The sequence below is a fragment of the Vicia villosa genome, unplaced genomic scaffold (assembly GCF_029867415.1).
Source record: "Vicia villosa cultivar HV-30 ecotype Madison, WI unplaced genomic scaffold, Vvil1.0 ctg.000004F_1_1_1, whole genome shotgun sequence".
Taxonomy (NCBI): Eukaryota; Viridiplantae; Streptophyta; class Magnoliopsida; order Fabales; family Fabaceae; genus Vicia; species Vicia villosa.
The window spans coordinates 2,106,605-2,129,400 of NW_026704934.1; the positions used below are offsets into that span (position 1 = coordinate 2,106,605).

At 34.1% G+C, this 22,796-nt stretch overlaps 2 protein-coding genes across 2 annotated transcripts; one reads left to right on the plus strand and one right to left on the minus strand.

Annotated features, from left to right (window-relative positions):
• Positions 1-274: 274 nt before the first annotated feature.
• LOC131621454 (P-loop NTPase domain-containing protein LPA1 homolog 1-like) lies at positions 275-9,857 on the minus strand. Its single transcript, XM_058892506.1, has 8 exons — positions 9,654-9,857; positions 9,363-9,553; positions 7,478-7,809; positions 6,427-6,508; positions 2,367-2,798; positions 1,528-2,265; positions 1,281-1,391; positions 275-987 (listed from the first exon to the last, which is right to left on the minus strand). The coding sequence occupies exons 2-8, from the start codon at positions 9,549-9,551 to the stop codon at positions 604-606; spliced, it is 2,268 nt and encodes a 755-aa protein (XP_058748489.1). The 5' UTR covers positions 9,552-9,553; positions 9,654-9,857; the 3' UTR covers positions 275-603.
• Positions 2,967-6,176, plus strand: LOC131621453 (uncharacterized). The gene is made up of 4 exons (XM_058892505.1): positions 2,967-3,328; positions 3,499-5,260; positions 5,345-5,463; positions 5,548-6,176. Exons 2-4 carry the CDS (start codon positions 3,505-3,507, stop codon positions 6,067-6,069), a joined length of 2,397 nt encoding a protein of 798 aa, XP_058748488.1. The 5' UTR covers positions 2,967-3,328; positions 3,499-3,504; the 3' UTR covers positions 6,070-6,176.
• Positions 9,858-22,796: the final 12,939 nt, after the last annotated feature.

The window sequence follows — 22,796 nt, forward strand, 5'->3', positions numbered from 1 at the left end:
ATCTAAATGGTCACCCATAGTAGTACATTTTCTTTCTAACCATGTTTCCGTATCCACATCACCACATGGCTGAAAATGAAGCACTACCAAAGTTTCATTTGGAGGCAAAAGCTCCAATTTTCAACTTCGAATAAAAATCAATTTAGAAGACAGTAAATTCTATCTTCAAAAAAGTAAATTTGACATGCACTAATTTCATCTTTCTAAACTCACCTTCTACTCCCAAAAAAGTAAATCTAGCATGCATTAATTACCAAAATATTGAGGCTAAAAATTGAAATAAGTTGAGCATTTTGTAAAACAGAAACATGATTGTTTAACAAAATCGCTACTATGCATCTTAGATAAAAGAGCAATCGTTTCATTCGGCAAGTTTCATTGTCTAGACTGTAAGCAAAATCTAACTAGTTTTCACAACTCTCAATCTGAATTAAGTACTAGCTCCTCTATACCAAAACAAATAGTTTTGATATAAACTCAAGAGACCTTACTATATAGACAGCGGGTCGATTTAAAACACACAAACGAATTTCTAAAGTCAAAAGGCATAGCAGAAAAAGTTGGGATAGTTGTCAAGAATTCAACTAAAGAACGAGTGTCATGCTACCTTTGAGGAGCTCCAGAGGGAATGGGATCCTGGATTGTTGAACTACCCTTCCCCAATGCTGAAATACTAAGAGAACGTTTTTTCAATCTGGCTTTGCCAGATGGTGGCAGTCTCCTTTCAACCTTTTCCATCAGCAAAGAGGAATATGGGTAGAAGGAAGAGTCTGGCAATGGCTCACTTCTGGTTCTAAGGAAGAGATCCAGGTTTTGACGATACTTATTTCCCTGCATTTTAGTTCCTAGGTCCCCGTCATCAATGGCGACTTTACTCTTGAACTCTTCATCATCATCTGAACAATATCCATTTTCATGTACATCTTGCATTGCTAAATCATCATATTCTTCGTCAGACTTTGTTGATTCCTCATCAACTGAGCCTACCTGCACAACATGAAAAAGTATATATTAGAAATAACTCAAGATGTTCCATGCCATAATAGCTCAATTAAGCTATGGTATTTGCAAAAGTTCATAGATATACACAGGCAACTGAGGCATTCACTATTTAAATAATCACTTCGGCAAAAACGCGTCAATTCATGTCTTTGTGAGCTTTAGCAACACTGAAGGTAACCCAAATGGTTTGAGACTCTGCTTATATTGCTAAATCTCATAAAGTACACAACATTTTAGATAGGTAAATAATAAGGCCAATATATAGAACTAAACACTACCTCCTCATGAATATGTTTATCACCGTCGTCACTGAAATCATCATCGCTTCCCACCTCTAATTGATCATCAATCTCTTCATCACTACCATGCACTGAAAGATCCTCCTTAAGCTAAAAAAGTTATAGCAACAAGGGAAGAAAAAAACAACCAAATGAGGGAATAATTTTTATCGATATTTCCCATTTGATACAAAAAAGCCATTAATTTTCATGTTGAACAGAAAGAAAAAAATATGTTCCAATTTACCTCCTTTGAAGGTCCATCGGACATCCTTGGTGAACTACAGCAGGAGGATACATATCTACTACCCGTGTCAGTCCCATCAGCTTTTGACTCATCAACACTTCCAGCACGGCTTGTTCCACCATCGGAGGGCCAAGCACTGATCCCATAAAAACCAAACTGAAGGTTTACAGGTTCCGCCTTACCGATCCGCAAGGGTCCATACATTGGACTTCCAATTTCCTTCTCTAGTCCATGGCCCCATATAGGCTTCCCATTACAGTCCACTGAATTAACAGGCCAAGCCTTTGCCACAGACCCATCATTATTAACAAGAGCCATAAGATGCCTTGAAGAACCTTGCCTTTGGATCAATTGAAACATTCCTTTCGAGCTCAAAGAATTGGCGGCACATTGATTTCTATATTCATCATCAATAATAGTTACAATATTTCTACTAGGATCATACAATTGTTCCCCAACTTCACGCCTACGTAGACAACTGAACACGGTGGCATGGATGGCTGCTACACTCTTGTCGACATTTGTATTGTTTATTTTGGGAACTAAATGTTTGTCAGCCCGCTTACAGAGATAATCCTGGATTGTTCTTATATTTCGTATGTACTTCACATATTTGTTTTTAGCTGGGTCCAGGGTCATATACTTTGCCCGTACGGCAAATCGTTCCATGTGCTTGTCCTCATTTGTAATGTATATCATGAAGGGTATGATTGAAGGATGTTTCTTCATAAGCCCCATCTGCATGATATTAAGTTAGTGTTTTAATGTGAAAATGAAAGTAACGCAATTCACATGCATAATAATCCAAGTATTGAAGGACCCAAGAGAATCAGACATACAACAAAGTTGAGACTCAAGTGAACACCCTCAACAACAACAGACTCTTTTCGTTCTTCCCATGCAGTGATTAGCCTATCTAGACTGTCAATCACCATTTCACACTGGGCCTTGAATCCTTCAACAGCCATTTGTTTTGAATTCAACAGTTCAGTCGCACCACAGACCGCCTCCAATGCATGTATATCAGATTTGCCTAAGGTGTGGCCCTCAGTTACTTCATCCTTAGGAAGCGACTGTGATACACTCGCCATCTTTTTTGCTTTCTTTTTTGCCTTTGCCTTTGCTTTTGTAACAGCAACAGGATCCAAACACTCGCCTGCATGGTAGGTAGAGGCCCATAACAAGGGGTTTTCTTTTTCACTAGCAAAACCTCTCATCATGTGCCTAATAGAATCGGTTGATACAACTGTTGTGATTCCCAACCGACTTCCCTGAAGTAAAGATATAAATAGAAATTAAGTTATTAAACTGTAAGATAAAATGGTACTAAGTTTCATTTTCATTATTAGTCACTCCAAGCAGAGATGTCATTCCCGGCCGCTATGGCCGCTATAGCGGCGCTCCGGAGCGGAACGCCCCCCCCCCCCCGCGCGCGAAACATGGAGCGGTTGCGGACATGCGGTAGCGGGCGCTACAGCCGGGAAACCGGATCGCGGATCGCGGATCGTTCCCGGGCGGAGCGGATCCGGATCCTTCCTTTTTTTTTAATTTTTTTCTGGGTAAAATTACTTTTTTACCCTCGTTTTAATCCTTCCCTCAAAGTTCAGTCACGATAATCTCATTTCACTCTCGTTTCACTCTGCCCTAGCCAGTAGCCACCGAAACTTCACTCTTCTCATCGTTTCACTCTTCTCATCGTTCTCATCGTTTCACTCTTCTCATCGCTTCCGCCACCAGCCACCCCAGCCACCGTTCAGCCACCACCAGCCACCGTTCTGCTTCCAGCCACCGTCCTCTCACGGTAACTTCACTCTTCTCATCGTTTCACTTTTCTTTTCTTTTACACTATTTTACTTCCAGCCACCGTTCTTTTCTTTTCTTCCCACTGTTTTCTTTTATTTTACTTCTTTTTGTTAATTCTTTTTCTCCACTGTTTTATTAAATGTATATGTCACTGTTTTTTGTCGATAGAACAATATGGCAGCATCTTCCTCAACACCAAATTCTTCTACGTCGGTTGCTTCGTGTGCTGCAATATTCAAACCAACCAATAGTAAAGACATAGGATGGAAATATAATGGTTTGAAGGATTTGAATAATCGGAAGAAGGTCACATGTGATTTCTGTAACATGACAAGTAGTGGAGGAATAAGTAGAGCAAAAAGGCATCAAGCAGGAATTCAAGGCGATGTAATTCCTTGTTTGAAAACACCGGAGGATGTTAAGGCTATATTACGTGCCGACATTTTTGAGAAAGAGAAAATTAAGAAAGGAATACAAGAAATTGCGGTGCAAATAGATGCGGATGATACCCTTGATATCGAGGAAATAAGTAGGATTAGAACCGGAAAGAGGATTGCCGAGAATGAGACCTCTTCAATAGCCATCAAGAGGACTAAAGGGCCATTAGATTTGGTGTATAAGAAGGCTAAGGACACAAGTATCAATGATGCTTGTGATAAAGAAGCGAGGGCAAGAACTATCCAATATGTTGCTCGCTTTTTTTATACGTGTGGAGTTGCTTTTAATGTAGCAAATGCAAGAGCTTTTAAGTTGATGTTGGAAGCCGTTGGGAGCTATGGTCCTCATTTGAAGCCGCCAAGTTATCATGAACTTAGGGTTCCACTTCTTAAAAATGAGTTGGAATATACGAAAGGTTTGTTGAAGAACCAAGAGGTGCAAAGAAACAAATACGGTTGTTCAATTATGTCGGATGGTTGGACGGATAGAAAAGGTAGAACATTGATCAATTTCTTGGTCAATTGCTCGACGGGGACCATGTTTGTGAAGAGTGTGGATGCTTCCGACTATGCAAAGACGGGTGAAAAGCTAGCCGAGTTGTTGGACACATTTGTTGAGGAAATGGGTGAAAAAAATGTTGTCCAATTGATCACCGATAATGGAAGCAACTATGTAGCGGCGGGTAAAATATTGTGTGAAGGGAGGAAACACTTGTTTTGGACTCCATGTGCTGCCCATTGTATAGACCTTATGTTAGAAGACATAGGCAAAATTCCAAAGGTGAAAAATGTTATACAAAAAGGGATTAAGGTTGTGGGCTACATTTATAACCATACTTTTGCTTTGAATTTAATGAGAAAGACTACCGGCAATGTTGAATTGGTTAAACAAGGAGTGACAAGGTTTGCTACCCATTTCCTTTGTCTACAAAGAATGCAAGAACTAAGAGGAAAGCTTAGAGAGATGTTCCTTTGTGAAGAATGGACAAGTTCCAAGTGTGCCAAAGATCCTAAAGGAAAAAGGGCAGCTACTACTATTCTTAATGTATCATTTTGGAGTGATGTTCTCTACACTCTTAAGTGCATGGCGCCTCTTGTAGATGTGTTAAGAATGGTTGACAATGAAAGGAAACCCGCAATGGGATACATATATGCCGCAATGGGGGTAGCGAAGGAATCGATTGAAAAAGCTTTCAATTTAAATTCAAGCAAGTATAAAGATGTTTTTGAAATCATTGATAAAAGATGGGAGTGTCAACTTCATCATCCGCTACATGCTGCAGGCCACTATCTCAATCCTGAATATTATTTTTCTAAACCAGAAATTGAGTCCGATGCTAGATTGGTAAAAGGCCTCCGTAGGTGCATTGAGAGACTTAGTGAAAGTGAAGATGTGGAGGATTTGATTTCAGTAGAATTGGCACAATATCGGAGTGCTTCAGGTCTCTTTGGTATAAAAGCGGCAATGAGACAAAGGTCGACATTAGCTCCAGGTAAGATGGAATGATTTTTTGAAGTTTTACATGTGATATACTTTGTGTTATGTATATAGAATGATTTTTTACAATTACTTGCAGCTGAGTGGTGGAAGTCTTATGGAGCCGAAACTCCGCATTTGCAATTGTTGGCTATTAAAGTGTTGAGTTTGGGTTGCAGTGCTTCCGGATGTGAGCGTAACTGGAGCATCTTTGAGCATGTGAGTATTAATTTTATACTAGGATATTAAAGTATCGTACATGCAAGTATTATTAAATTAATACTTCAAATTATTGTATTTTAGATTCATTCCAAGAAGAGAAATAAATTGGAACATCAAAAATTGCAAGACTTGGTGTTTATCAAGTATAATCAAGCTTTGGTAGAGAGGTTTGAAATTCGAGATAAAATTGATCCTATGGAATTTAGCGAAATTAATTTCCACACCGAATGGTTGGTGGGAGAGATGGAAAAGGTAGGAGATGTTGGTGAAGAATTGGTTGATCCAAATCATGATTTAACTTGGACTCAAGTTGCCGATGCTAGTGGGGCTAATGAGCCTTTAATCTACACTAGGAGGTCAATGGCACGCCCACAAACATCAAGGCCACCAAGAGCAACAATTGCACCAAGAGCAACAATTGCACCAAGAGCAACAATTGCACAACAAGTGGTGGTAGAAGAGGTTGAAGAAGATGTTGAAGATGAAGAATCGGAGGAAGATGTTGAAGAAGATGAAGAATTGGAGGAAAATGTTGAAGAAGAAGAAGAAGAAGAAGAAGATGAAGATGAAGATGTTGAGGAATATTTTGATGATGCTACATGATTTTTTATGTTTGCTTGAATTTTCATATTATAGTACTAAGTTTGAATTTGAATCTATATGTTTTGAATCTTTATGTTTTGAATTATTAAGCATGGCTCTTTGTTTGACATTAGATTTTATAAATATTTTATGAGTGATGTGTTTTATAATTTTCTATATAATTATTAGTATATAAAAATTTGTCCCGCTATCCGGGATGCCGCTATTCCCTCCCATTCCCGGGGGTCGGCCGCTCCGCTCCGCTATCCGGGATTAACAACTCTGACTCCAAGTTACATATCCTGCCGCAAGCCAAGTAAAAACTGGCGCTACATATTTGTCATAGCAAAAAGACACTACTTCTATTTGCAAATATACCAGCAATGCAGACAATGTGGATTTGCCACAACCGCTAGTGCCACACAGCAGCACTGTCACAGATTCCTTCCGTTCTCGGATCCTGCCATCAGAGAAAATAGTCACATGTTCAAGATGGGAACATTGTACAGCATTTTCAAAATTGTGACAAATTGTAGATATAAGTTTTAGTGAGCTTCAAATGTTTCTATGATGTGTTCATGTTGAAATTCAGTACTTTCACCCATAAGGAAAAAAATATTGTCTACAAAACAATCAAGAAGGAACATTTAATGCTGATAGTTGTATAGATAGAATATTACATAGAATATTCCTTAGCCTATCTAGAATAGAATATACCATAGCATATTCGGTATGTGACTAATACATTGAGTTGTATATTTTACTATATAATACAACTTCCGTAGTGCTATAGACACACGATTTTGTTCAAATGTCTCTCATTCTCTCGTATTTCAACATGGTATCAAAGCCTCGCTTAAGATCCAGTGGGCCACTTGTTATTAGGTTTCCTTTATCAGATCGTCTACCATTTATTTTCACACTCCATATGTTCTGTCCTAGGCGTGAGAGGATGTTAAGAGTCTCATGTTGGACAATATATGGCATGAACATGTGCTTATAAGTGAGAGGTAATCCTCATCCTACAAGTCGGTTTCATAGGGATGAGTAAGGACTTAGGCCAGAACAGAACAGAAAGTAGAAGATATTCACAATAACAAACAGAAAAATAGAGTGAATTTGTTTGACCGGCCAACTAGAATCAATTTAGTTTGCCCTGAATTGGAAATTTGAGAAATCGGTCATTCTCCTTTTTTCAAGCTTCTTGCAAATCAATACGGTTTCCATGTGAAATAAAATAAAAAAATCTGTCATTTGTAATATTAACAACTTTAACAAAACAAATCTTACGGCTAATCATTAAAAATCAGAACCACAAGAAAAATACAGAAAATCGTTATAAGAGCAGATGCCACAACAACAATAAAAGAATTTAACCTTTTCTTCTATTCAGATTCTATCAAAATAGTTGCCATAAAGATATTAATACCTGCAAGCTAGCATCAAGTCTGCTCTCTGGTTTGGACCCACATACTTGTACTCAGCCAGAACATCACAGACAATATCTAGAAAAGTTTCTCTCTTAACAAATACAGTTGTACGTTTTTTGTACAACTCAAATGGCACACTCTTACTTTCGAGATCTTTTCCTAAAAGTAAGTGATTGTCTATATCTGTTTTACTTAGGCAAGCAGAAGTTTCCTGACAATCTTTGTTCGCATTTCCTTTAGAAGTATCAAAACATGATAAAACCATTCCTTCAGACTTGAAAGGCTCAGTAGAACTCCCAATCCTTGTGAGTTCAAAAACCCTTTGGCTGATCTGATAAGATAAAAAGTCAATTATCAGAAATATGAGGACTAACTTTCAATAGAGATTTAATTTAGATCTGCAAGACATCAAGTAAATTGGCAGATGTGATATAATGAGTAACAACGACAGATATTAATGGCAGATGCCATATTATGGCTAAAATTCTGCAATATAAATAGTGACATGGGCTCAAGGCCTACAGTGGAAACATGGCAGATATAATGGATGTTGCAGCTCCATGGCCTAGCTCGAACCACAAGTAATTGATTATTGGTGGACCATGCATTACTGTAAACACTCATTTCGAAGAGATGTCAGGTGATAATTAAGAACCTGATATATATACCATAATTAATTGGATTGCAGCATAGATTGTAGGCAACCTAATAGGGAAACATGTCCTCAATTTAGTCTTTGACAATAATGACCTATCAATGTTTAAAAGAAAACATGTGGCAAGAACAAGACACATTGGTACAGGATTGAACCTAAAGCTCGACACTAGATTAACAATAGATGTTGGAGCTCAAATGCCAAAAGTGAACACAAATGGACAAACAAAATATTCACTATAGTGAAGTTAACAAAACTCATAAAAACTAAAAAGAAAGGTCCAAATTTGAGCCACTGTAGTTACTTGAGAGTGTAATTCAATTGATCTTTCACTTTAAACAAATAAATAACAAGAAAGAAGGAATAAAAAGGTTGAAGTTTATACACATGTTAAACCCATCTATAGTTTTGTGAGGAGCACATACTATTATGGGACTGTTTGCATCGACTTATTTCAATTTATCTACTTGCATAAGCACTTGTAAGACTGTTCCGAAGAACTTATGAAAACAATATATGACATGTTACTAAATTGTTTTTAGCTTATTTACATAACCCCTTCAGCAAAGATTATGCAAAAACAGTTTGACTTAATTTTATCTTTTGTTATGGAAATAGCTTTTAAGAAGTGCAATATATGATAAGCGCTTGTCCTATAAGCTGCAAATTAAGTTGGTATATTCAAATCGTATTGTTCTTGCTATCTCCATGTGCACAAGATAAGGAGAAAGATAAAAATAATTCACATGACTTAAAAACAGTCCAAAATGACAGCAAAAACATAACCATCAAAGTCAACAAAATTGTGCCCCAGAAAAAAGCCAATTTATAAAAAGCACAAATGCAGACAAACAAATCAATAATCCAAAAGATCAACAACATCAAACAACAAAAGTTAAAATCCCTGTAGCATCTACACCTCTCATAAATGATAAATGTTCGTGTCAGTGTCAGTGTCCGAACCAATACTGACACTTGTGATTATTTTTAATTTATTCATTTTCTTAAATTATTATCGGTGTCCGACATGTCAATATCGGTATCCTATTTTTAGCGTCCGTGCTTCATAGGTTAAAACACTTACTTCGCCCGATCTCCTATCAATCTATCAATGAACAACCAGAACATTATCAAAGCACAATAATAAACAATCCCCAAAGAAATTGAAAACAAACATAGTATTGTATAATAACCAAATCATGATAATCAAATTTGAACAAACAAGAAACCTTGAAAGCATGACGAGCTTTACATCCCATAAGCTGCAGTGTACTCTGTAAAACAGGACGCGTATAACGGAACGACTCCTTCTCCTTTTCCTTCTCCTTCAACTTCCCCTTCTCTTTCTCTTTCTCTTTCTCTTTCTTCTCGCCTTCGTCCACCACCACCAAGTACAATATCTTCGACACCTCAACCATACCTGTAACAAACAAACAACACGATCCAGATTCAACAATTCATAAATTCGGTAAACAAAAAGATAATTGATCACACCATTGCAATGGCGAGAGATTGAAAACCTGAAACGATGTTTTGGATTGGGATCAGAGAGGGAGAAAACGGTAGGGTTTGTTGAAAGGTTCAGGATCCGCCATTCTGAAATGCGGTTTTCTGCGACTGTTGCTTCGTGTTAGCGATTTCGGCATTCTTTCTTCTTACTCTCAACTCTTTGCGATGTGTCACGCATTTTATTGTGTGTGTTTGTTGTACGTTTCTGAATCCCGTTAAATAAATAAAAAGGAATTTTTCTAAATTTTAACATCTATAGTAAAATTACTTCAATGTTAAGAAACTAAAAGTGTTATATTTTTTCTAATGATTATTTTTAATATAATATAAGTTTTATTTAAAAGAAATAAACTATGAGACGATATTCAATGTAGAATCTATTCATTAATAAAATTATATAATTATACTATTTATAATTAAATTATTTTTGGGCTTTTGCCTTCTTGGTAATCAAAAAAAAAAAATTTTAAAATAAATTATATGAGATGGGTATTTGACCTTTGCACGCGCTGTTGAAACTATCAATTGCCACGGAGTGTGATGCGTGATGACGTGTAGGTTTAGTTGGACTTTAGAATGCAAGCATGTGTTTGGATAAATATGTAAATAAATGTGCCTTTTGAGTAAACTTAGTTTCTTAATTTAAAGAAAAATTCAATTAATTGAAATGAATGTTTCTCGTGTGGGCCTTAATAGAATTTGGCCCATCTTCAATTCTAAATCCTGTTTGAATGGCTTCATTTGAAGGATTCTACATCACCCTATAAGTTATATATGTCATCTTCCTTTTATGGTGTTTTGTCGTAAATACCTTTATTAAAATATCAGAATTTTAAAAAATTATATGTAAATATCATAAATTTCAAAAATGACTCTGATTTATTGAAAAATTTGTCGGTTCCCGAAAATTTGAATTTTTCGGTATTTAACAAAACTTCTCGGAAATTTTCAAACTTACGGTATTTACCAAAACTTTTCGGAAGTTCAAAATTTCCGATATAATTTTCTGGAAATTTCCAAATTTCTGATATTTACTGAAAAATTCGAAAATTTCCAAATTTCTGGTATTAAACCAGAAAGTTGTTTTTTCAATTTTTTCCTTGATTTTTCTCGAATAACTTAATTTGCAAAATAGCAACCCGATTGAATATATGCATATAATAACGGTCATACATACAAGGATACAAAATCAATTAAGATGACTTTCTAACTTTGTCTTCCCAATGATTAAAGTGACCCGCATATGTTGATTCCCATGTTTTTGCATCATTAGTACAATTTTGTCTCCAATGGTCAGTGACGGGAGGCAATGGACAATCAGGTTTCAACTTTACCTGAACCCAATGATTATCGTTGACAAAACCAATAGCAATGATTTTATGTCTGATCGTATATATAGGTGGAGTTGAGGCAAGAGGGGAAAATGTGATGTTAAATCTTTTGGAAAGGGAGACAAAAAAAAGACATTGTATCTAGAAGCAATAGGGTAACCCATATAAAAAATCGTCATCCATTTATCCTTACCTTGCACAACCAAGTGTTTTACTCGTAACGCATTCTTAACTGTAGAAACCATGTCATAGAACAACTTGGAAAACAATTGAGTGTTGATGAACTTGAGCATCTAAATGCGTCCGAATCTAAGGCCATGGCTCTTTGCCCCATCCAAGTAGAACTACGATAGCACAGAAACCACAATTTCCATCATCACCAACATCAATAATGTCATCAATGTATGTATGTAAAAAAGTAGGGAACTGTGACAAGTGGATAAGTCTTGAAGATTTGGTGGACAATGGCTTCCAATCGGCGTTCTTAACGCTTGACTTATTGTTTGTTGTGCATGGTCTCTTTGTAGTCTGACTCCCTTGCGAGCCCTCTGCATACTCCCACTAGTTAGGACCCCACAACACGTCACTCTCTTGACTCTTTCTACTCTTCTTAACACCCCTCTTTGGCTTTTACTTCACCGACAGTGGACACATAGAAGTTGTGGATGGATATATTAATTTCCAAACCATTTTCTTCAATAGCCTCTAGCCTATAATATCCAATAAGGTTAAAGATGTCTTCAACTCTTCACACTCCGCTTCTAAATCCCGCTTTGTACCACTCTCATCATGACTGATGTAACACCCCTAATTTAATTAATTATTTAATTAAATTGATCAAGGATTTATTCGTTGGAATTAGTTGAAGTCGGGACTTATCGGTATTATTTTAAAAGCGTGATTGGATTAACGTGTTGATTTGAGCGGTTAAGTTTATGGCCGGATTAGTCGGAGAAATATAATTGCGAGTTGGTATTATTTGCGTTATGGTTTGATTGTAGTTGTGGAATATTATTAGAAATAATACTTATTTATGTTATGTGACTATTTAATTATTTATAGTTTGTTTTATGATTTATTGGATATATGATATAATGGAGTTAGTAGTAGTGGGCCTAAGTGGTAGAGTTATGGGTTAAGCCCATTAGTGAGATAGTAAGAGTTAGGTTCTTAGAGATTTAGTCTTATAATTCATTTTGGTGAAAAAGAAGAGAAAGAAGAAAAAGAAGAGAAAGAAGAGAAAGAAGAGAAAGAAGGGAAAGAAGAGAAGAAGAGAGGAAAGCTAGGGCATAAAGGGAAGAAACTCCATTGATGAATATGAAGCTTTTGCTAAGGTAATGGTGGGGTTCTTACTCTCTAAGGGTTGGCATGATGATGGGTATGTTAGAGGTTAGATTTCATAATTGTAAATCCAAGAATGTGTGAAGAAATTGAGTTGTTATGTGTTTAAGGATGTTATGAATGATGAATGTTGAAATTGATGGATGATTGGTTGTGCAATTGATGTAAATGATATGTGTATTTGAATATCTATTTGATACCAATGTTAGACTTGAGAAATTTGACTTAAAATGAGGTTTTGATGTTTGAGAAATGGGGTTTTGAAGGTTTAAGGAGAGGGAACTCGTAGCAGCAAGAAATCTGGGTTTTTGGGGTTCTGCAACAGTGGGAACCGGTTCCCAGTTTGAAGGAACCAGGTTCCTGGGTGTTCTATTGCATAAAAACTGCATTTTAATAGATGGGAACCGGTTCCCATTTTTAAGGAACCGGGTTCCACTGTTCGAAATTGTTTTAAAACTTTAAAAATCCAAAACTTTTGACTCGGGTGTCTGTTTGACGTGTCGTTTGGACCGTTGGAAAGCTAAAATAAATTCCCATATTATAAGAATGGATTGAGGACCATTAGAAGATTATTTAATATGACTTATACTTTGGTATGTGTTTGATATGTATGAATTGATAATGATGTTATATGCTATATGCAATTATTTGTACATCTTGACAGGTATGAGTTGGTAATGTTTCCTTGGGATGAATTAACAATAAATATGTTTTTATTAAGAAGTTGAATATTTCGCATTATGATGTTAATTGAATTTTGGAATATGATGATTGTGTTGATGTTGTTGTTAATAAGATAAATTGTTGATGTTTGTTGTTAGTATGCTGAATGTGTTAATGTTGTTGTTAATAAGATGAACTGTTGATGTTTATTGTTAATGTGATGAATGTGTTGATGTTTTTGTTAATAATTTGAATTGTTGATGTTGGTTGTTAACATGATGAATTAGTTGATGTTGTTATTAATATGACGAAATTGTTGTCATTGTTGCTAGTATGTGGAATTTGTTGTTGTTGTTGTTGTTATAGACCCTATGTTCAATGTTGATAAGTTGTATTGTGATGTGTTGTGATGTGAATTAATGTTGTATGATGATACGACATAGCAACGTGATTGAGACGTGATGAATTACTATGATAGTAATGATATGGTTATTACCATAGAACCTAGGCATTGAGTTGACGTGGTTTAGACGAGGTGTGACGTATTGTTTATATTGTATTTGTGGATGTGTATCATTGAGTCGCATCCATTGCATAGCCTGAAACTTATGGCAAACACGACGGCCTGAAAACTATGGCAAACATGACGTCTTAATGGAAAATAGAGACGATGTGCCCAATGGCAATGTTTAAGTTGGGAGTTTTACTCCAAATGGTACCACATGCATATGCATAAGTTTGAGTCACATTCGAGTCGCATTTGAATTGCATTTGAATTGTGTTTGGATTGTTGAGATGATGAGATGTTTGTTGTGACCTGATGATATTATAATTATGAATTTGAATATATTGTCCTAATTAATTAATGATATTGTTGCCGTGTTGAAAGTTGTATTATATTGATAATTTGTTTTGCGATGAAAATTGTTGTGTGATGTTATGTGATGAGAAGTAGTGAAATTATGTATATATGATCTATATCTCCTATATTATTTATCATGCATTCCTTTATATTGTAAGATATCTCACCCCTTTGCTGATATTTCCCATACCATGGGAAATTGGCAGGTACTCAAGAGTAGCTGAGAATATTCGAAGTAATTATTTGAAGTATATATGTTGCTCTATGATAAGTCGAGTTGGTGTCCATTGCTCTGATACGTAGTAGTCGGGGGGTAGTTATTATTATTTAAATTGTTGTATTTTAAGTCAACATTTATTTTTAAGTCAAATAAAAGATGCTTCTAAGTTGATTCTAATTTATAAGTTGAAGTATGATTCAATTGCATGGAGTTGTGTTTCTGAATGCTATGTATCAATGTTAAATGAAATATAAGTATGTTTGTTGGTTTAAATTTAAATGTGACATCCCATTGTTTGATGAAGATTTTTAAATACTCTAATTTTTGCTTATAATTACCGGGTAGAATTGGGTGTTACATTAGTGGTATCAGAGCAGGTCGGTCTGTCCGGCCAATGTTATCTAATGATGTTTATTCCCGTGTACACGACAAGTGTGTGAAATATTATCGGTACTTGTTGCTTTCAAGTTGTTTGTCTGCAGGAGTTGGTTTGAAACTAAGTGGGGGAGAAGCTATGCTTATCGGGTATGTTTCGGTTGTAGGATGTAGTATGCTGCTGAGGGTGACAGTGCAAGTGTTGTTGGAGTTTGTTGTTTGCTGAATCGAAGGTGACTTGTATTTAAGACTTTGGTCGTTAATTAAGTTGGAGTGTCTTGAAGGTAGATGATTAGACGTATTTGATGGATATTTCTAGAAGACATAATTTAGAAAGTTGCGATGTTCCAGTGCTACTGATGGATTGTGAAGTGTTGTTTAAGAAACCTTGCGTAAGATGTCGATGTTGGATTAGTGATTAAGTAAAGTAATGTTGTAGACCTTGTTGTGGGATTCTTGGTAAGTGATTGAGACAGTAGTGGAAGCTGTTGAAGTTGTTGAAATGTTCTGAAGCGCGATTAAGAGTTGGAAATGTGAAAAAATGAGTATGATTTCAATAATAAGAAGTGTTGATAATGGCGTACAGGAATTTTAGTTCTGAGGCATCGTCAGAGGTGTTTTAATATGTAGCTGCAAGACGTCGATGTTAGCTTGTTCAAATGATTTTGAAAGATTAGTGAATTATGGAATTATAATGCTTCTGGTGATATGAGTACAAGTTGGAAAAGAAAATTATTAATGTTGGTAATGATGGTTTATACTCCATTATGGTTGTCGGTTATCTATTAACAAATTGAGGACTTGATCACCCTTAATCTCTTGTTGATAGTAGAATAAATCGTGATTGGATAGTATAGACATATCTTGCTAGCTTGATAGTGCGTAAAGTGATGAATGTTACGTCTTGAAGATAGTTGCTCTCTGGTTGGTGTGAGTTAATAGAAAAGTATCCATGAATAGTTGATATGTAGTGAACAAGTTGGAGGAGTTGGTTTATAGGCAAGATAACATCGCAAAGTGTAGGATTGAGAATGTCGAGCGAACCACGATTTCGTGGTGGATGTTAAAGGAAGTCCAAACTAGATTAAGACTTGTGACCCACATAATTGACGAAAATTTAATGTGGATGGTGACTTAAGATGGATTATAAGAGTTGCGCAGCGGAATTGTAAGGTGGCGCAGTTGCTATGAATGTATGTTTGTTGGAGGTAAAAAACTAAGTCTCAGAAGTTTAGGAGAATGGTATGTCTTGATCCACATGTTTGATTTAGTAAGTTGTTGGAATGAAGATGAAGTGTCGGAGATATGGTATTTTCTCGTGAATACTTGCTGAGTTTATAAGGATGATATAAGGATTGCTAGTTGATGGTGAAGTTAGGTGTGTTCGTCAAGTAATCTTGTTAAGTTGACGTTATGCTGATTTGGTTTCTGTTGTCATGATATTGTTGTTGGTTATTGTAAGTAAGAAGTGATATTTCATACTATGAATGAGTTGAGTATGCTGGCTATGTTGATGTCACTATAAGAGTGATATGACGAGGCGGAGTTAGAGTTGTTGGTATTTGTTGAATATTGGTATGCATAATTATGGGAATGAAAGTACGTATGTGTTCTGGTGTTGAGAATGTTGTTAATACAATAATGGTGTGGCGTTGAACACCCAAGAATATGAGGGTTATGATTGTTACTACATTAAGAATCGATATGTCAAGGTATTGTTGAGCAATGATGACTATGTTGCTAAGTTGATGAGGTGAGATTGTATCTCCACGTTTAAAGCGTGTTATTTCTGAGGTGGATGGTAAGTTGTTAACAAGTATGTTGTAGAAATGTCGAATAATTGACATTGGATTTAAGTCGTGTTGAGTTATGGTGGTAGTCAGAGTGTTGTCAAACGCAATTGAGGATCATGGATTTGGAAGCGAAGTTGAGGATGGTTATGTCGGATAAATTTTCGAGGACGAAAATATTCTAAGTGGGGGAGAGTTGTAACGCCCCAAATTTAATTAATTATTTAATTAAATTGATTAAGGATTTATTCGTTAGAATTAGTTGAAGTCGGTACTTATCGGTATTATTTTAAAGGCGTGATTGGATTAACGTGTTGATTTGAGCGGTTAAGTTTATGGTCGGATTAGTCGGAGAAATACAATTGCGAGTTGGTATTATTTGCGTTATGGATTGATTGTAGTTGTGGAATATTATTAGAAATAATATTTTTTTATGTTATGTGACTATTTAATTATTTATAGTTTGTTTTATGATTTATTGGATATATGATATAATGGAGTTAGTAGTATTGGGCCTAAGTGGTAGAGTTATGGGTTAAGCCCATTAGTGAGATAATAAGAGTTAGGTTCTTAGAGATTTAGTCTCATAATTCATTTTGGTGAGAAAGAAGAGAAAGAAGAGAAAGAAGAGAAGAAGAGAGGAAAGCTAGGGCATAAAGGGAAGAAACTCCATTGATGAATATGAAGCTTTTGCTAAGGTAATGGTGGGGTTCTTACTCTCTAAGGGTTGGCATGATGATGGGTATGTTAGAGGTTAGATTTCATAATTGTAAATCCAAGAATGTGTGAAGAAATTGAGTTGTTATGTGTTTAAGGATGTTATGAATGATGAATGTTGAAATTGATGGATGATTGGTTGTGCAATTGATGTAAATGATATGTGTATTTGAATATCTATTTGATACCAATGTTAGACTTGAGAAATTTGACTTAAAATGAGGTTTTGATGTTTGAGAAATGGGGTTTTGAAGGTTTAAGGAGAGGGAACTCGTAGCAGCAAGAAATCTGGGTTTTTAGGGTTCTGCAACAGTGGGAACCGGTTCCCAATTTGAAGGAACCAGGTTCCTGGGTGTTCTATTGCATAAAAACTGCATTTTAATAGAGGGGAACCGGTTCCCGGTTTTAAGGAACTGGGTTCCACTGTTCGAAATTGTTTCAAAACTTTAAAAATCCATAACTTTTGACTTGGGGGTCCGTTTGACGTGTCGTTTGGACCGTTGGAAAGCTAAAATAAATTCCCATATTATAAGAATGGATTGAGGACCATTAGAAGATTATTTAATATGACTTATACTTTGGTATGTGTTTGATATGTATGAATTGATAATGATGTTGTATGCTATATGCAATTATTTGTACATCTTGATAGGTATGAGTTGGTAATGTTTCCTTGGGATGAATTAACAAAAAATGTGTTTTTATTAAGAAGTTGAATATGTCGTATTATGATGTTAGTTAAATTTTGGAATATGATGATTTTGTTGATGTTGTTGTTAATAAGATAAATTGTTGATGTTTGCTGTTAGTATGCTGAATGTGTTAATGTTGTTGTTAATAAGATGAACTGTTGATGTTTGTTGTTAATGTGATGAATGTGTTGATGTTGTTGTTAATAATTTGAATTGTTGATGTTGGTTGTTAAGATGATGAATTAGTTGATGTTGTTATTAATATGACAAAATTGTTGTCATTGTTGCTAGTATGTGAAATTTGTTGTTGTTGTTGTTATAGATCCTATGTTCAATGTTGATAAGTTGTATTGTGATGTGTTGTGAAGTGAATTAATGTTGTATGATGATACGACATAGCGACTTGATTGAGACGTGATGAATTACTATGATAGTAATGATATGGTTATTGCAATAGAACCTTGGCATTAAGTTGATGTGGTTTAGACGAGGTGTGACATATTGTTTATATTGTATTTGTGGATGTGCATCATTGAGTCGCATCCATTGCATAACCTGAAACTTATGGCAAACACGACGGCCTGAAAACTATGGCAAACATGACGGCCTTAATGGCAAATAGCAACGATGTGCCCAATGGCAATGTTTAAGTTGAGAGTTTTACTCCAAATAGTACCACATGCATATGCATAAGTTTGACTCATATTCGAGTCGCATTTGAATTGTGTTTGGATTGTTGAGATGATGAGATGATGAAATGTTTGTTGTGACATGATGATATTATAATTATGAATTTGAACATATTGTCCTAATTAATTAATGATATTGTTGTCGTGTTGAAAGTTGTATTATAATGATAATTTGTTTTGCGATGAAAATTGTTGTGAGATGTTATGTGATGAGAAGTAGTGAAATTATATATGATCTATATCTCCTATATTATTTATCATGCATTCCTTTATATTGTAAGATATCTCACCCCTTTGCTGATATTTCCCCTACCATGGGAAATTGGCACGTACTCAAGAATAGCTGAGGATATTCGAAGTAATTATTTGAAGTATATATGTTGCTCTATGATAAGTCGAGTTGGTGTCCATTGCTCTGATACGTAGCACTCAAGGGGATAGTTATTATTATTTAAATTGTTGTATTTTAAGTCAACATTTATTTTTAAGTCGAATAAAAGATGTTTCTAAGTTGATTCTAATTTATAAGTTGAAGTTTGATTCAATTGCATGGAGTTGTGTTTCCGAATGCTATGTATCAATGTTAAATGAAATATAAGTATGTTTGTCCGTTTAAATTGAAATGTGACATCCCATTGTTTGATGAAGATTTTTAAATACTCTGATTTTTGCTTATAATTACCGGGTAGAATTGGAGTGTTACAACTGACCTTATGTTCTTCAATGTGCAATTTCGTTCAAAATGCATGAATCGAGTATAAAGGAACTAGATTGCCTAGTATTTGGAAAGTGGCAAACTAACAGGCACACGATAACCCACATGTTGTTATGATGAAGCAACCACATCTTTCTTGGCTAGAACCAACATGCTTCACCATTTCTTGTTCCTTTTCAGTGAGTTGTATACAATGTCTTAAGACAAAACCATGCAACCTGGAATAGAAAGGAGTGTTATACCGATGCTCAATATTTTTAATAATTTTTTAGTACGACACTCTGACTGAACCTAACTGCAACTTCAACATGGTGTTCACAGCATCCCAACTTCAACATAAATCTCTCCAGCTTGTATCCAACATGTTTTTTTAGTCTCCAATGAGCAGAATCCACCCTAACAAACATAAATAAAAATATATGTTAACTTATGATTAGCTTTAGCTGTAATTCTTTAGCGAGTCTCTTTGATCTCCACCATTGCACCTCAACAAATTTTTCAAGACAACACTTCACTAGTTATATCTCTAGTCAATGAAGAGCCTACACAACACCAAAATATCTACAAGCTTCGATCACAAAAGTGGAAATATCCTCACGAAAACAACAAATCAGGCACAAAAATTTAGTAATAGACAGTTTAAGTTGCACTGGTATTTGATCATCTCTGCATCCTTTATTGATATTTCAACATGTTTACAAATTTATAAGTCAACATGCCCTTTCATTTCTTTAATAATTTAATAAGGCATAATTCTATTTTAACTTGCATTTAAATAATTGACATGACAAAGCAATACATGTCAATTTAAAAATAAATTTCTTTGAGCAACAGGAAACTACAACACCAAAGCATAACACTTTAGTTTAAATCCAAAAGATCACATGTTTCATTCAAATTGAATCTAAAAAATCATTGTAACTCAAATCGAACAAATGAAAAATATTTGTATCTATTTCCTAATCAACTATATAACTATTACTGAAAGATACTAGCGCACTGTCTAACATGCCCTTCCATGTTCAATTTAATTACACTACAAAAGGATACATAAGTCTTTTACAAATGTAGCAATACTTTCAACTTTCATCCATGCAATGACATGTGACACTTCAATTTGATTTCCTCATTTTAAATATACTTTTCTCACTTTTTAGATTTTGGTTTCACTTAACCACTCATTCTCCATCATCTAAACCCATCACATATATTATTTTATATACTTAATATTAATTTACTTCAATTATTTTTATTTCAGATTTATATATTTATTTTCTTTTTTTATTTAATTATTTTATCTTTTATACGTTTCATATACTCATAAATCTATTTTTGTTTTCTACTCTATCAAAAATATAAATGATTGTAACATAAAAATATATAAAGTAAACAAATAAAACAAAAAAACACGGATGATTACAAACAAATATTTTACATTTTATAACTATTACTTTATTTTAATTTTTCACATCTATCAACAATGAAAATAAAGAAACATAAAACACATGTGAATACGAACAAATAAAACAATTAAGTTAAAAAAATCTCAAAATTTAAATATAGATTAATCTAGGTCATTTTTTAAAAACAAATCTCCTATTGTTTTTCTAAAAATATTATATTATACAAGTAGACAAAATAATTATATAGAATTTTTTTTATTACCAATAGAATAAAATCAAAAAAGAATTTATAATAATTTTAATAGAATAATTTTAATATAATAATTTAACAATTTATTTTATCAAATTGGGTAATATTCCATAGTTATGCAATTAGCTAACTTTGTATCTCGCAGTAGTCACTATCTACAAAATATCTATTTTATTTTAATTAACACTTGGTTTTATTTAAGAAATAAAATTCATATTTTCAAATGTCAAAAAATTTTATTTTTTTTCTTTATCCATTTCTTAAGTCATTTTTTTAATGGTTATTTAATACGATTGAGTTCATATTATCATTATTTTCTAATTAAATAACTCATTTTAAATTTACATGTATATCTAAATAAAATCTCTACTATATTAAATAAAATTTACTCGTCCAAACGCACGAGTATTCTGCTAGTAAATCCATAAATTAAACTAAAAATATTGTTTAACCAAATCAATCACCAAAAGATTCATAAACATGAACAGTTCCTGGCAATATTAAAGTTCTAAGATTCCTTACAAAACCATTCGTACTACATGGATACTATATTGAATATTTACTTAAAATTGGAAAACTTCTAAAATTTTGATCTGATGCATTGTGTTTAAAAGTAGTTAATCTATGTTACGTAAGACCTAGGTTTAAGGATTTTGAGAAAAGTTTAGCTACTGTTCTTATCCTAATGCACAAGTCCTTTCAATTTGATATTAATTTAGCCTGTTTTGACATGTAATTTTAATTGCTTTACCACATTTTTTTGGAAAATCATAAATCGATGGTTTGGCATAATAGATTATTTGTATTTTCTAATTTATAATGAAAATAATAATAAATAAAAACATTAAAAGCCAATTGTACTTACTAAGTTGGATAACCTTCATTCAATTATTTAATCTAAAGGTGAATTGATCCATAATGCCTAGAAAAAAGAAAATAAATTATATATGTTTGAATAAAAGATCATTAATCAGAGTAAGTCAAATATTCCTTAACTGACTATCCTTCCCAAAATTTATACAAATCCAAAACAAAAATCTTGATCAGTTTTAAACATCACAAAATATGAATTATAAATGACCGTAAAAGAATTTCATTAAAAATGATCACAATTATGTATTTTGAAGAAAAAGCGGTGGGTGCGTAGACTTTAGTCAAAACTATGATAAATTTTATATCTTTGACGAAGGCTTTAGTAGGCGTTTTTATTAGAACTTTAACCTAAGGTGATAACTCATTATTTCTTAGATATGAAATCCTCTTATACTTAAATCTTAAGTTAAATTAGAGTGTGAGAAATGTCATTTATTCATGTTTTGTGCTACTTTAGTTAAATTAGGATAAAGCATACTAGATGTTCTCTTTTATTTTTTTAGGCGTTTTGTGTTTATGTAGAAATAGCTCTAGTGACAAGTTTTGTCATTACTACAAAAAGTGCTTCTAACATCAGACGCGAAATGCATTTTACCTCGGCAAAATAATCGAGGTAACGAAGGGCGTCATAAAAAGTAACGACTTAACACCTCGGTTTTTAAGACACCGAGGTAAAGGTTTATTATGGCATGGGTTCGAACCCCAGTTTCTGCACTTTTATTATTTATAAAATCTAACGCCTTTTTTTTATCTCGGTTTATCATAAAAATCGATGTGTCATTAGTTTTTTTTATTAAATCTTGTTACAGTGTTTACCATAATATTACTTTTTTTAATAAAACTCATTACAGTGTTTACAAAGAATATTACATTAATTGTCCATGAAGATCAGTTGTTGGATCTTCAATTCTTTGATATTCTGAGAAACTCTTTCATATACGAATCTTGCATGTATTTGTTTCTTGTGAAAAAAAGGGTAAGATAATTAAAATCTGTAATAAAAAAAAATTTCAGTATAAATAAAAATTTAATACAACAAACCTTGAACCCATATAATTTTCTACTCTTGCAATCCATCGAAGAGAACTTTTCTAATTTCCAGTTTCATTTAGATTTCCAAAATTGTAAGAGAACTTATATAATGGACGTCCCTTAGGTTTCACGAGGATCGCTAATGGTGAATTCTATAGCGTTGATAACCTTTAAATAGACGATAAAGATTTGTGTAAGGCC

What these genes read in the sequence shown, in the direction of transcription:
- LOC131621454 (XM_058892506.1), bottom strand. Translation starts at nt 9,551, where the DNA reads ATGGTTGAGGTGTCGAAGATATTGTACTTGGTGGTGGTGGACGAAGGC. An exon ending in ACTTGAGTCTCAACTTTGTT is followed by an intron (nt 2,266 to 2,366) that starts GTATGTCTGATT and finishes AATATCATGCAG; the next exon opens with ATGGGGCTTATGAAGAAACA. An exon ending in CCGATGGACCTTCAAAGGAG is followed by an intron (nt 1,392 to 1,527) that starts GTAAATTGGAAC and finishes TAACTTTTTTAG; the next exon opens with CTTAAGGAGGATCTTTCAGT.
- LOC131621453 (XM_058892505.1), top strand. Translation starts at nt 3,505, where the DNA reads ATGGCAGCATCTTCCTCAACACCAAATTCTTCTACGTCGGTTGCTTCG. An exon ending in AAGGTCGACATTAGCTCCAG is followed by an intron (nt 5,261 to 5,344) that starts GTAAGATGGAAT and finishes AATTACTTGCAG; the next exon opens with CTGAGTGGTGGAAGTCTTAT. An exon ending in ACTGGAGCATCTTTGAGCAT is followed by an intron (nt 5,464 to 5,547) that starts GTGAGTATTAAT and finishes ATTGTATTTTAG; the next exon opens with ATTCATTCCAAGAAGAGAAA.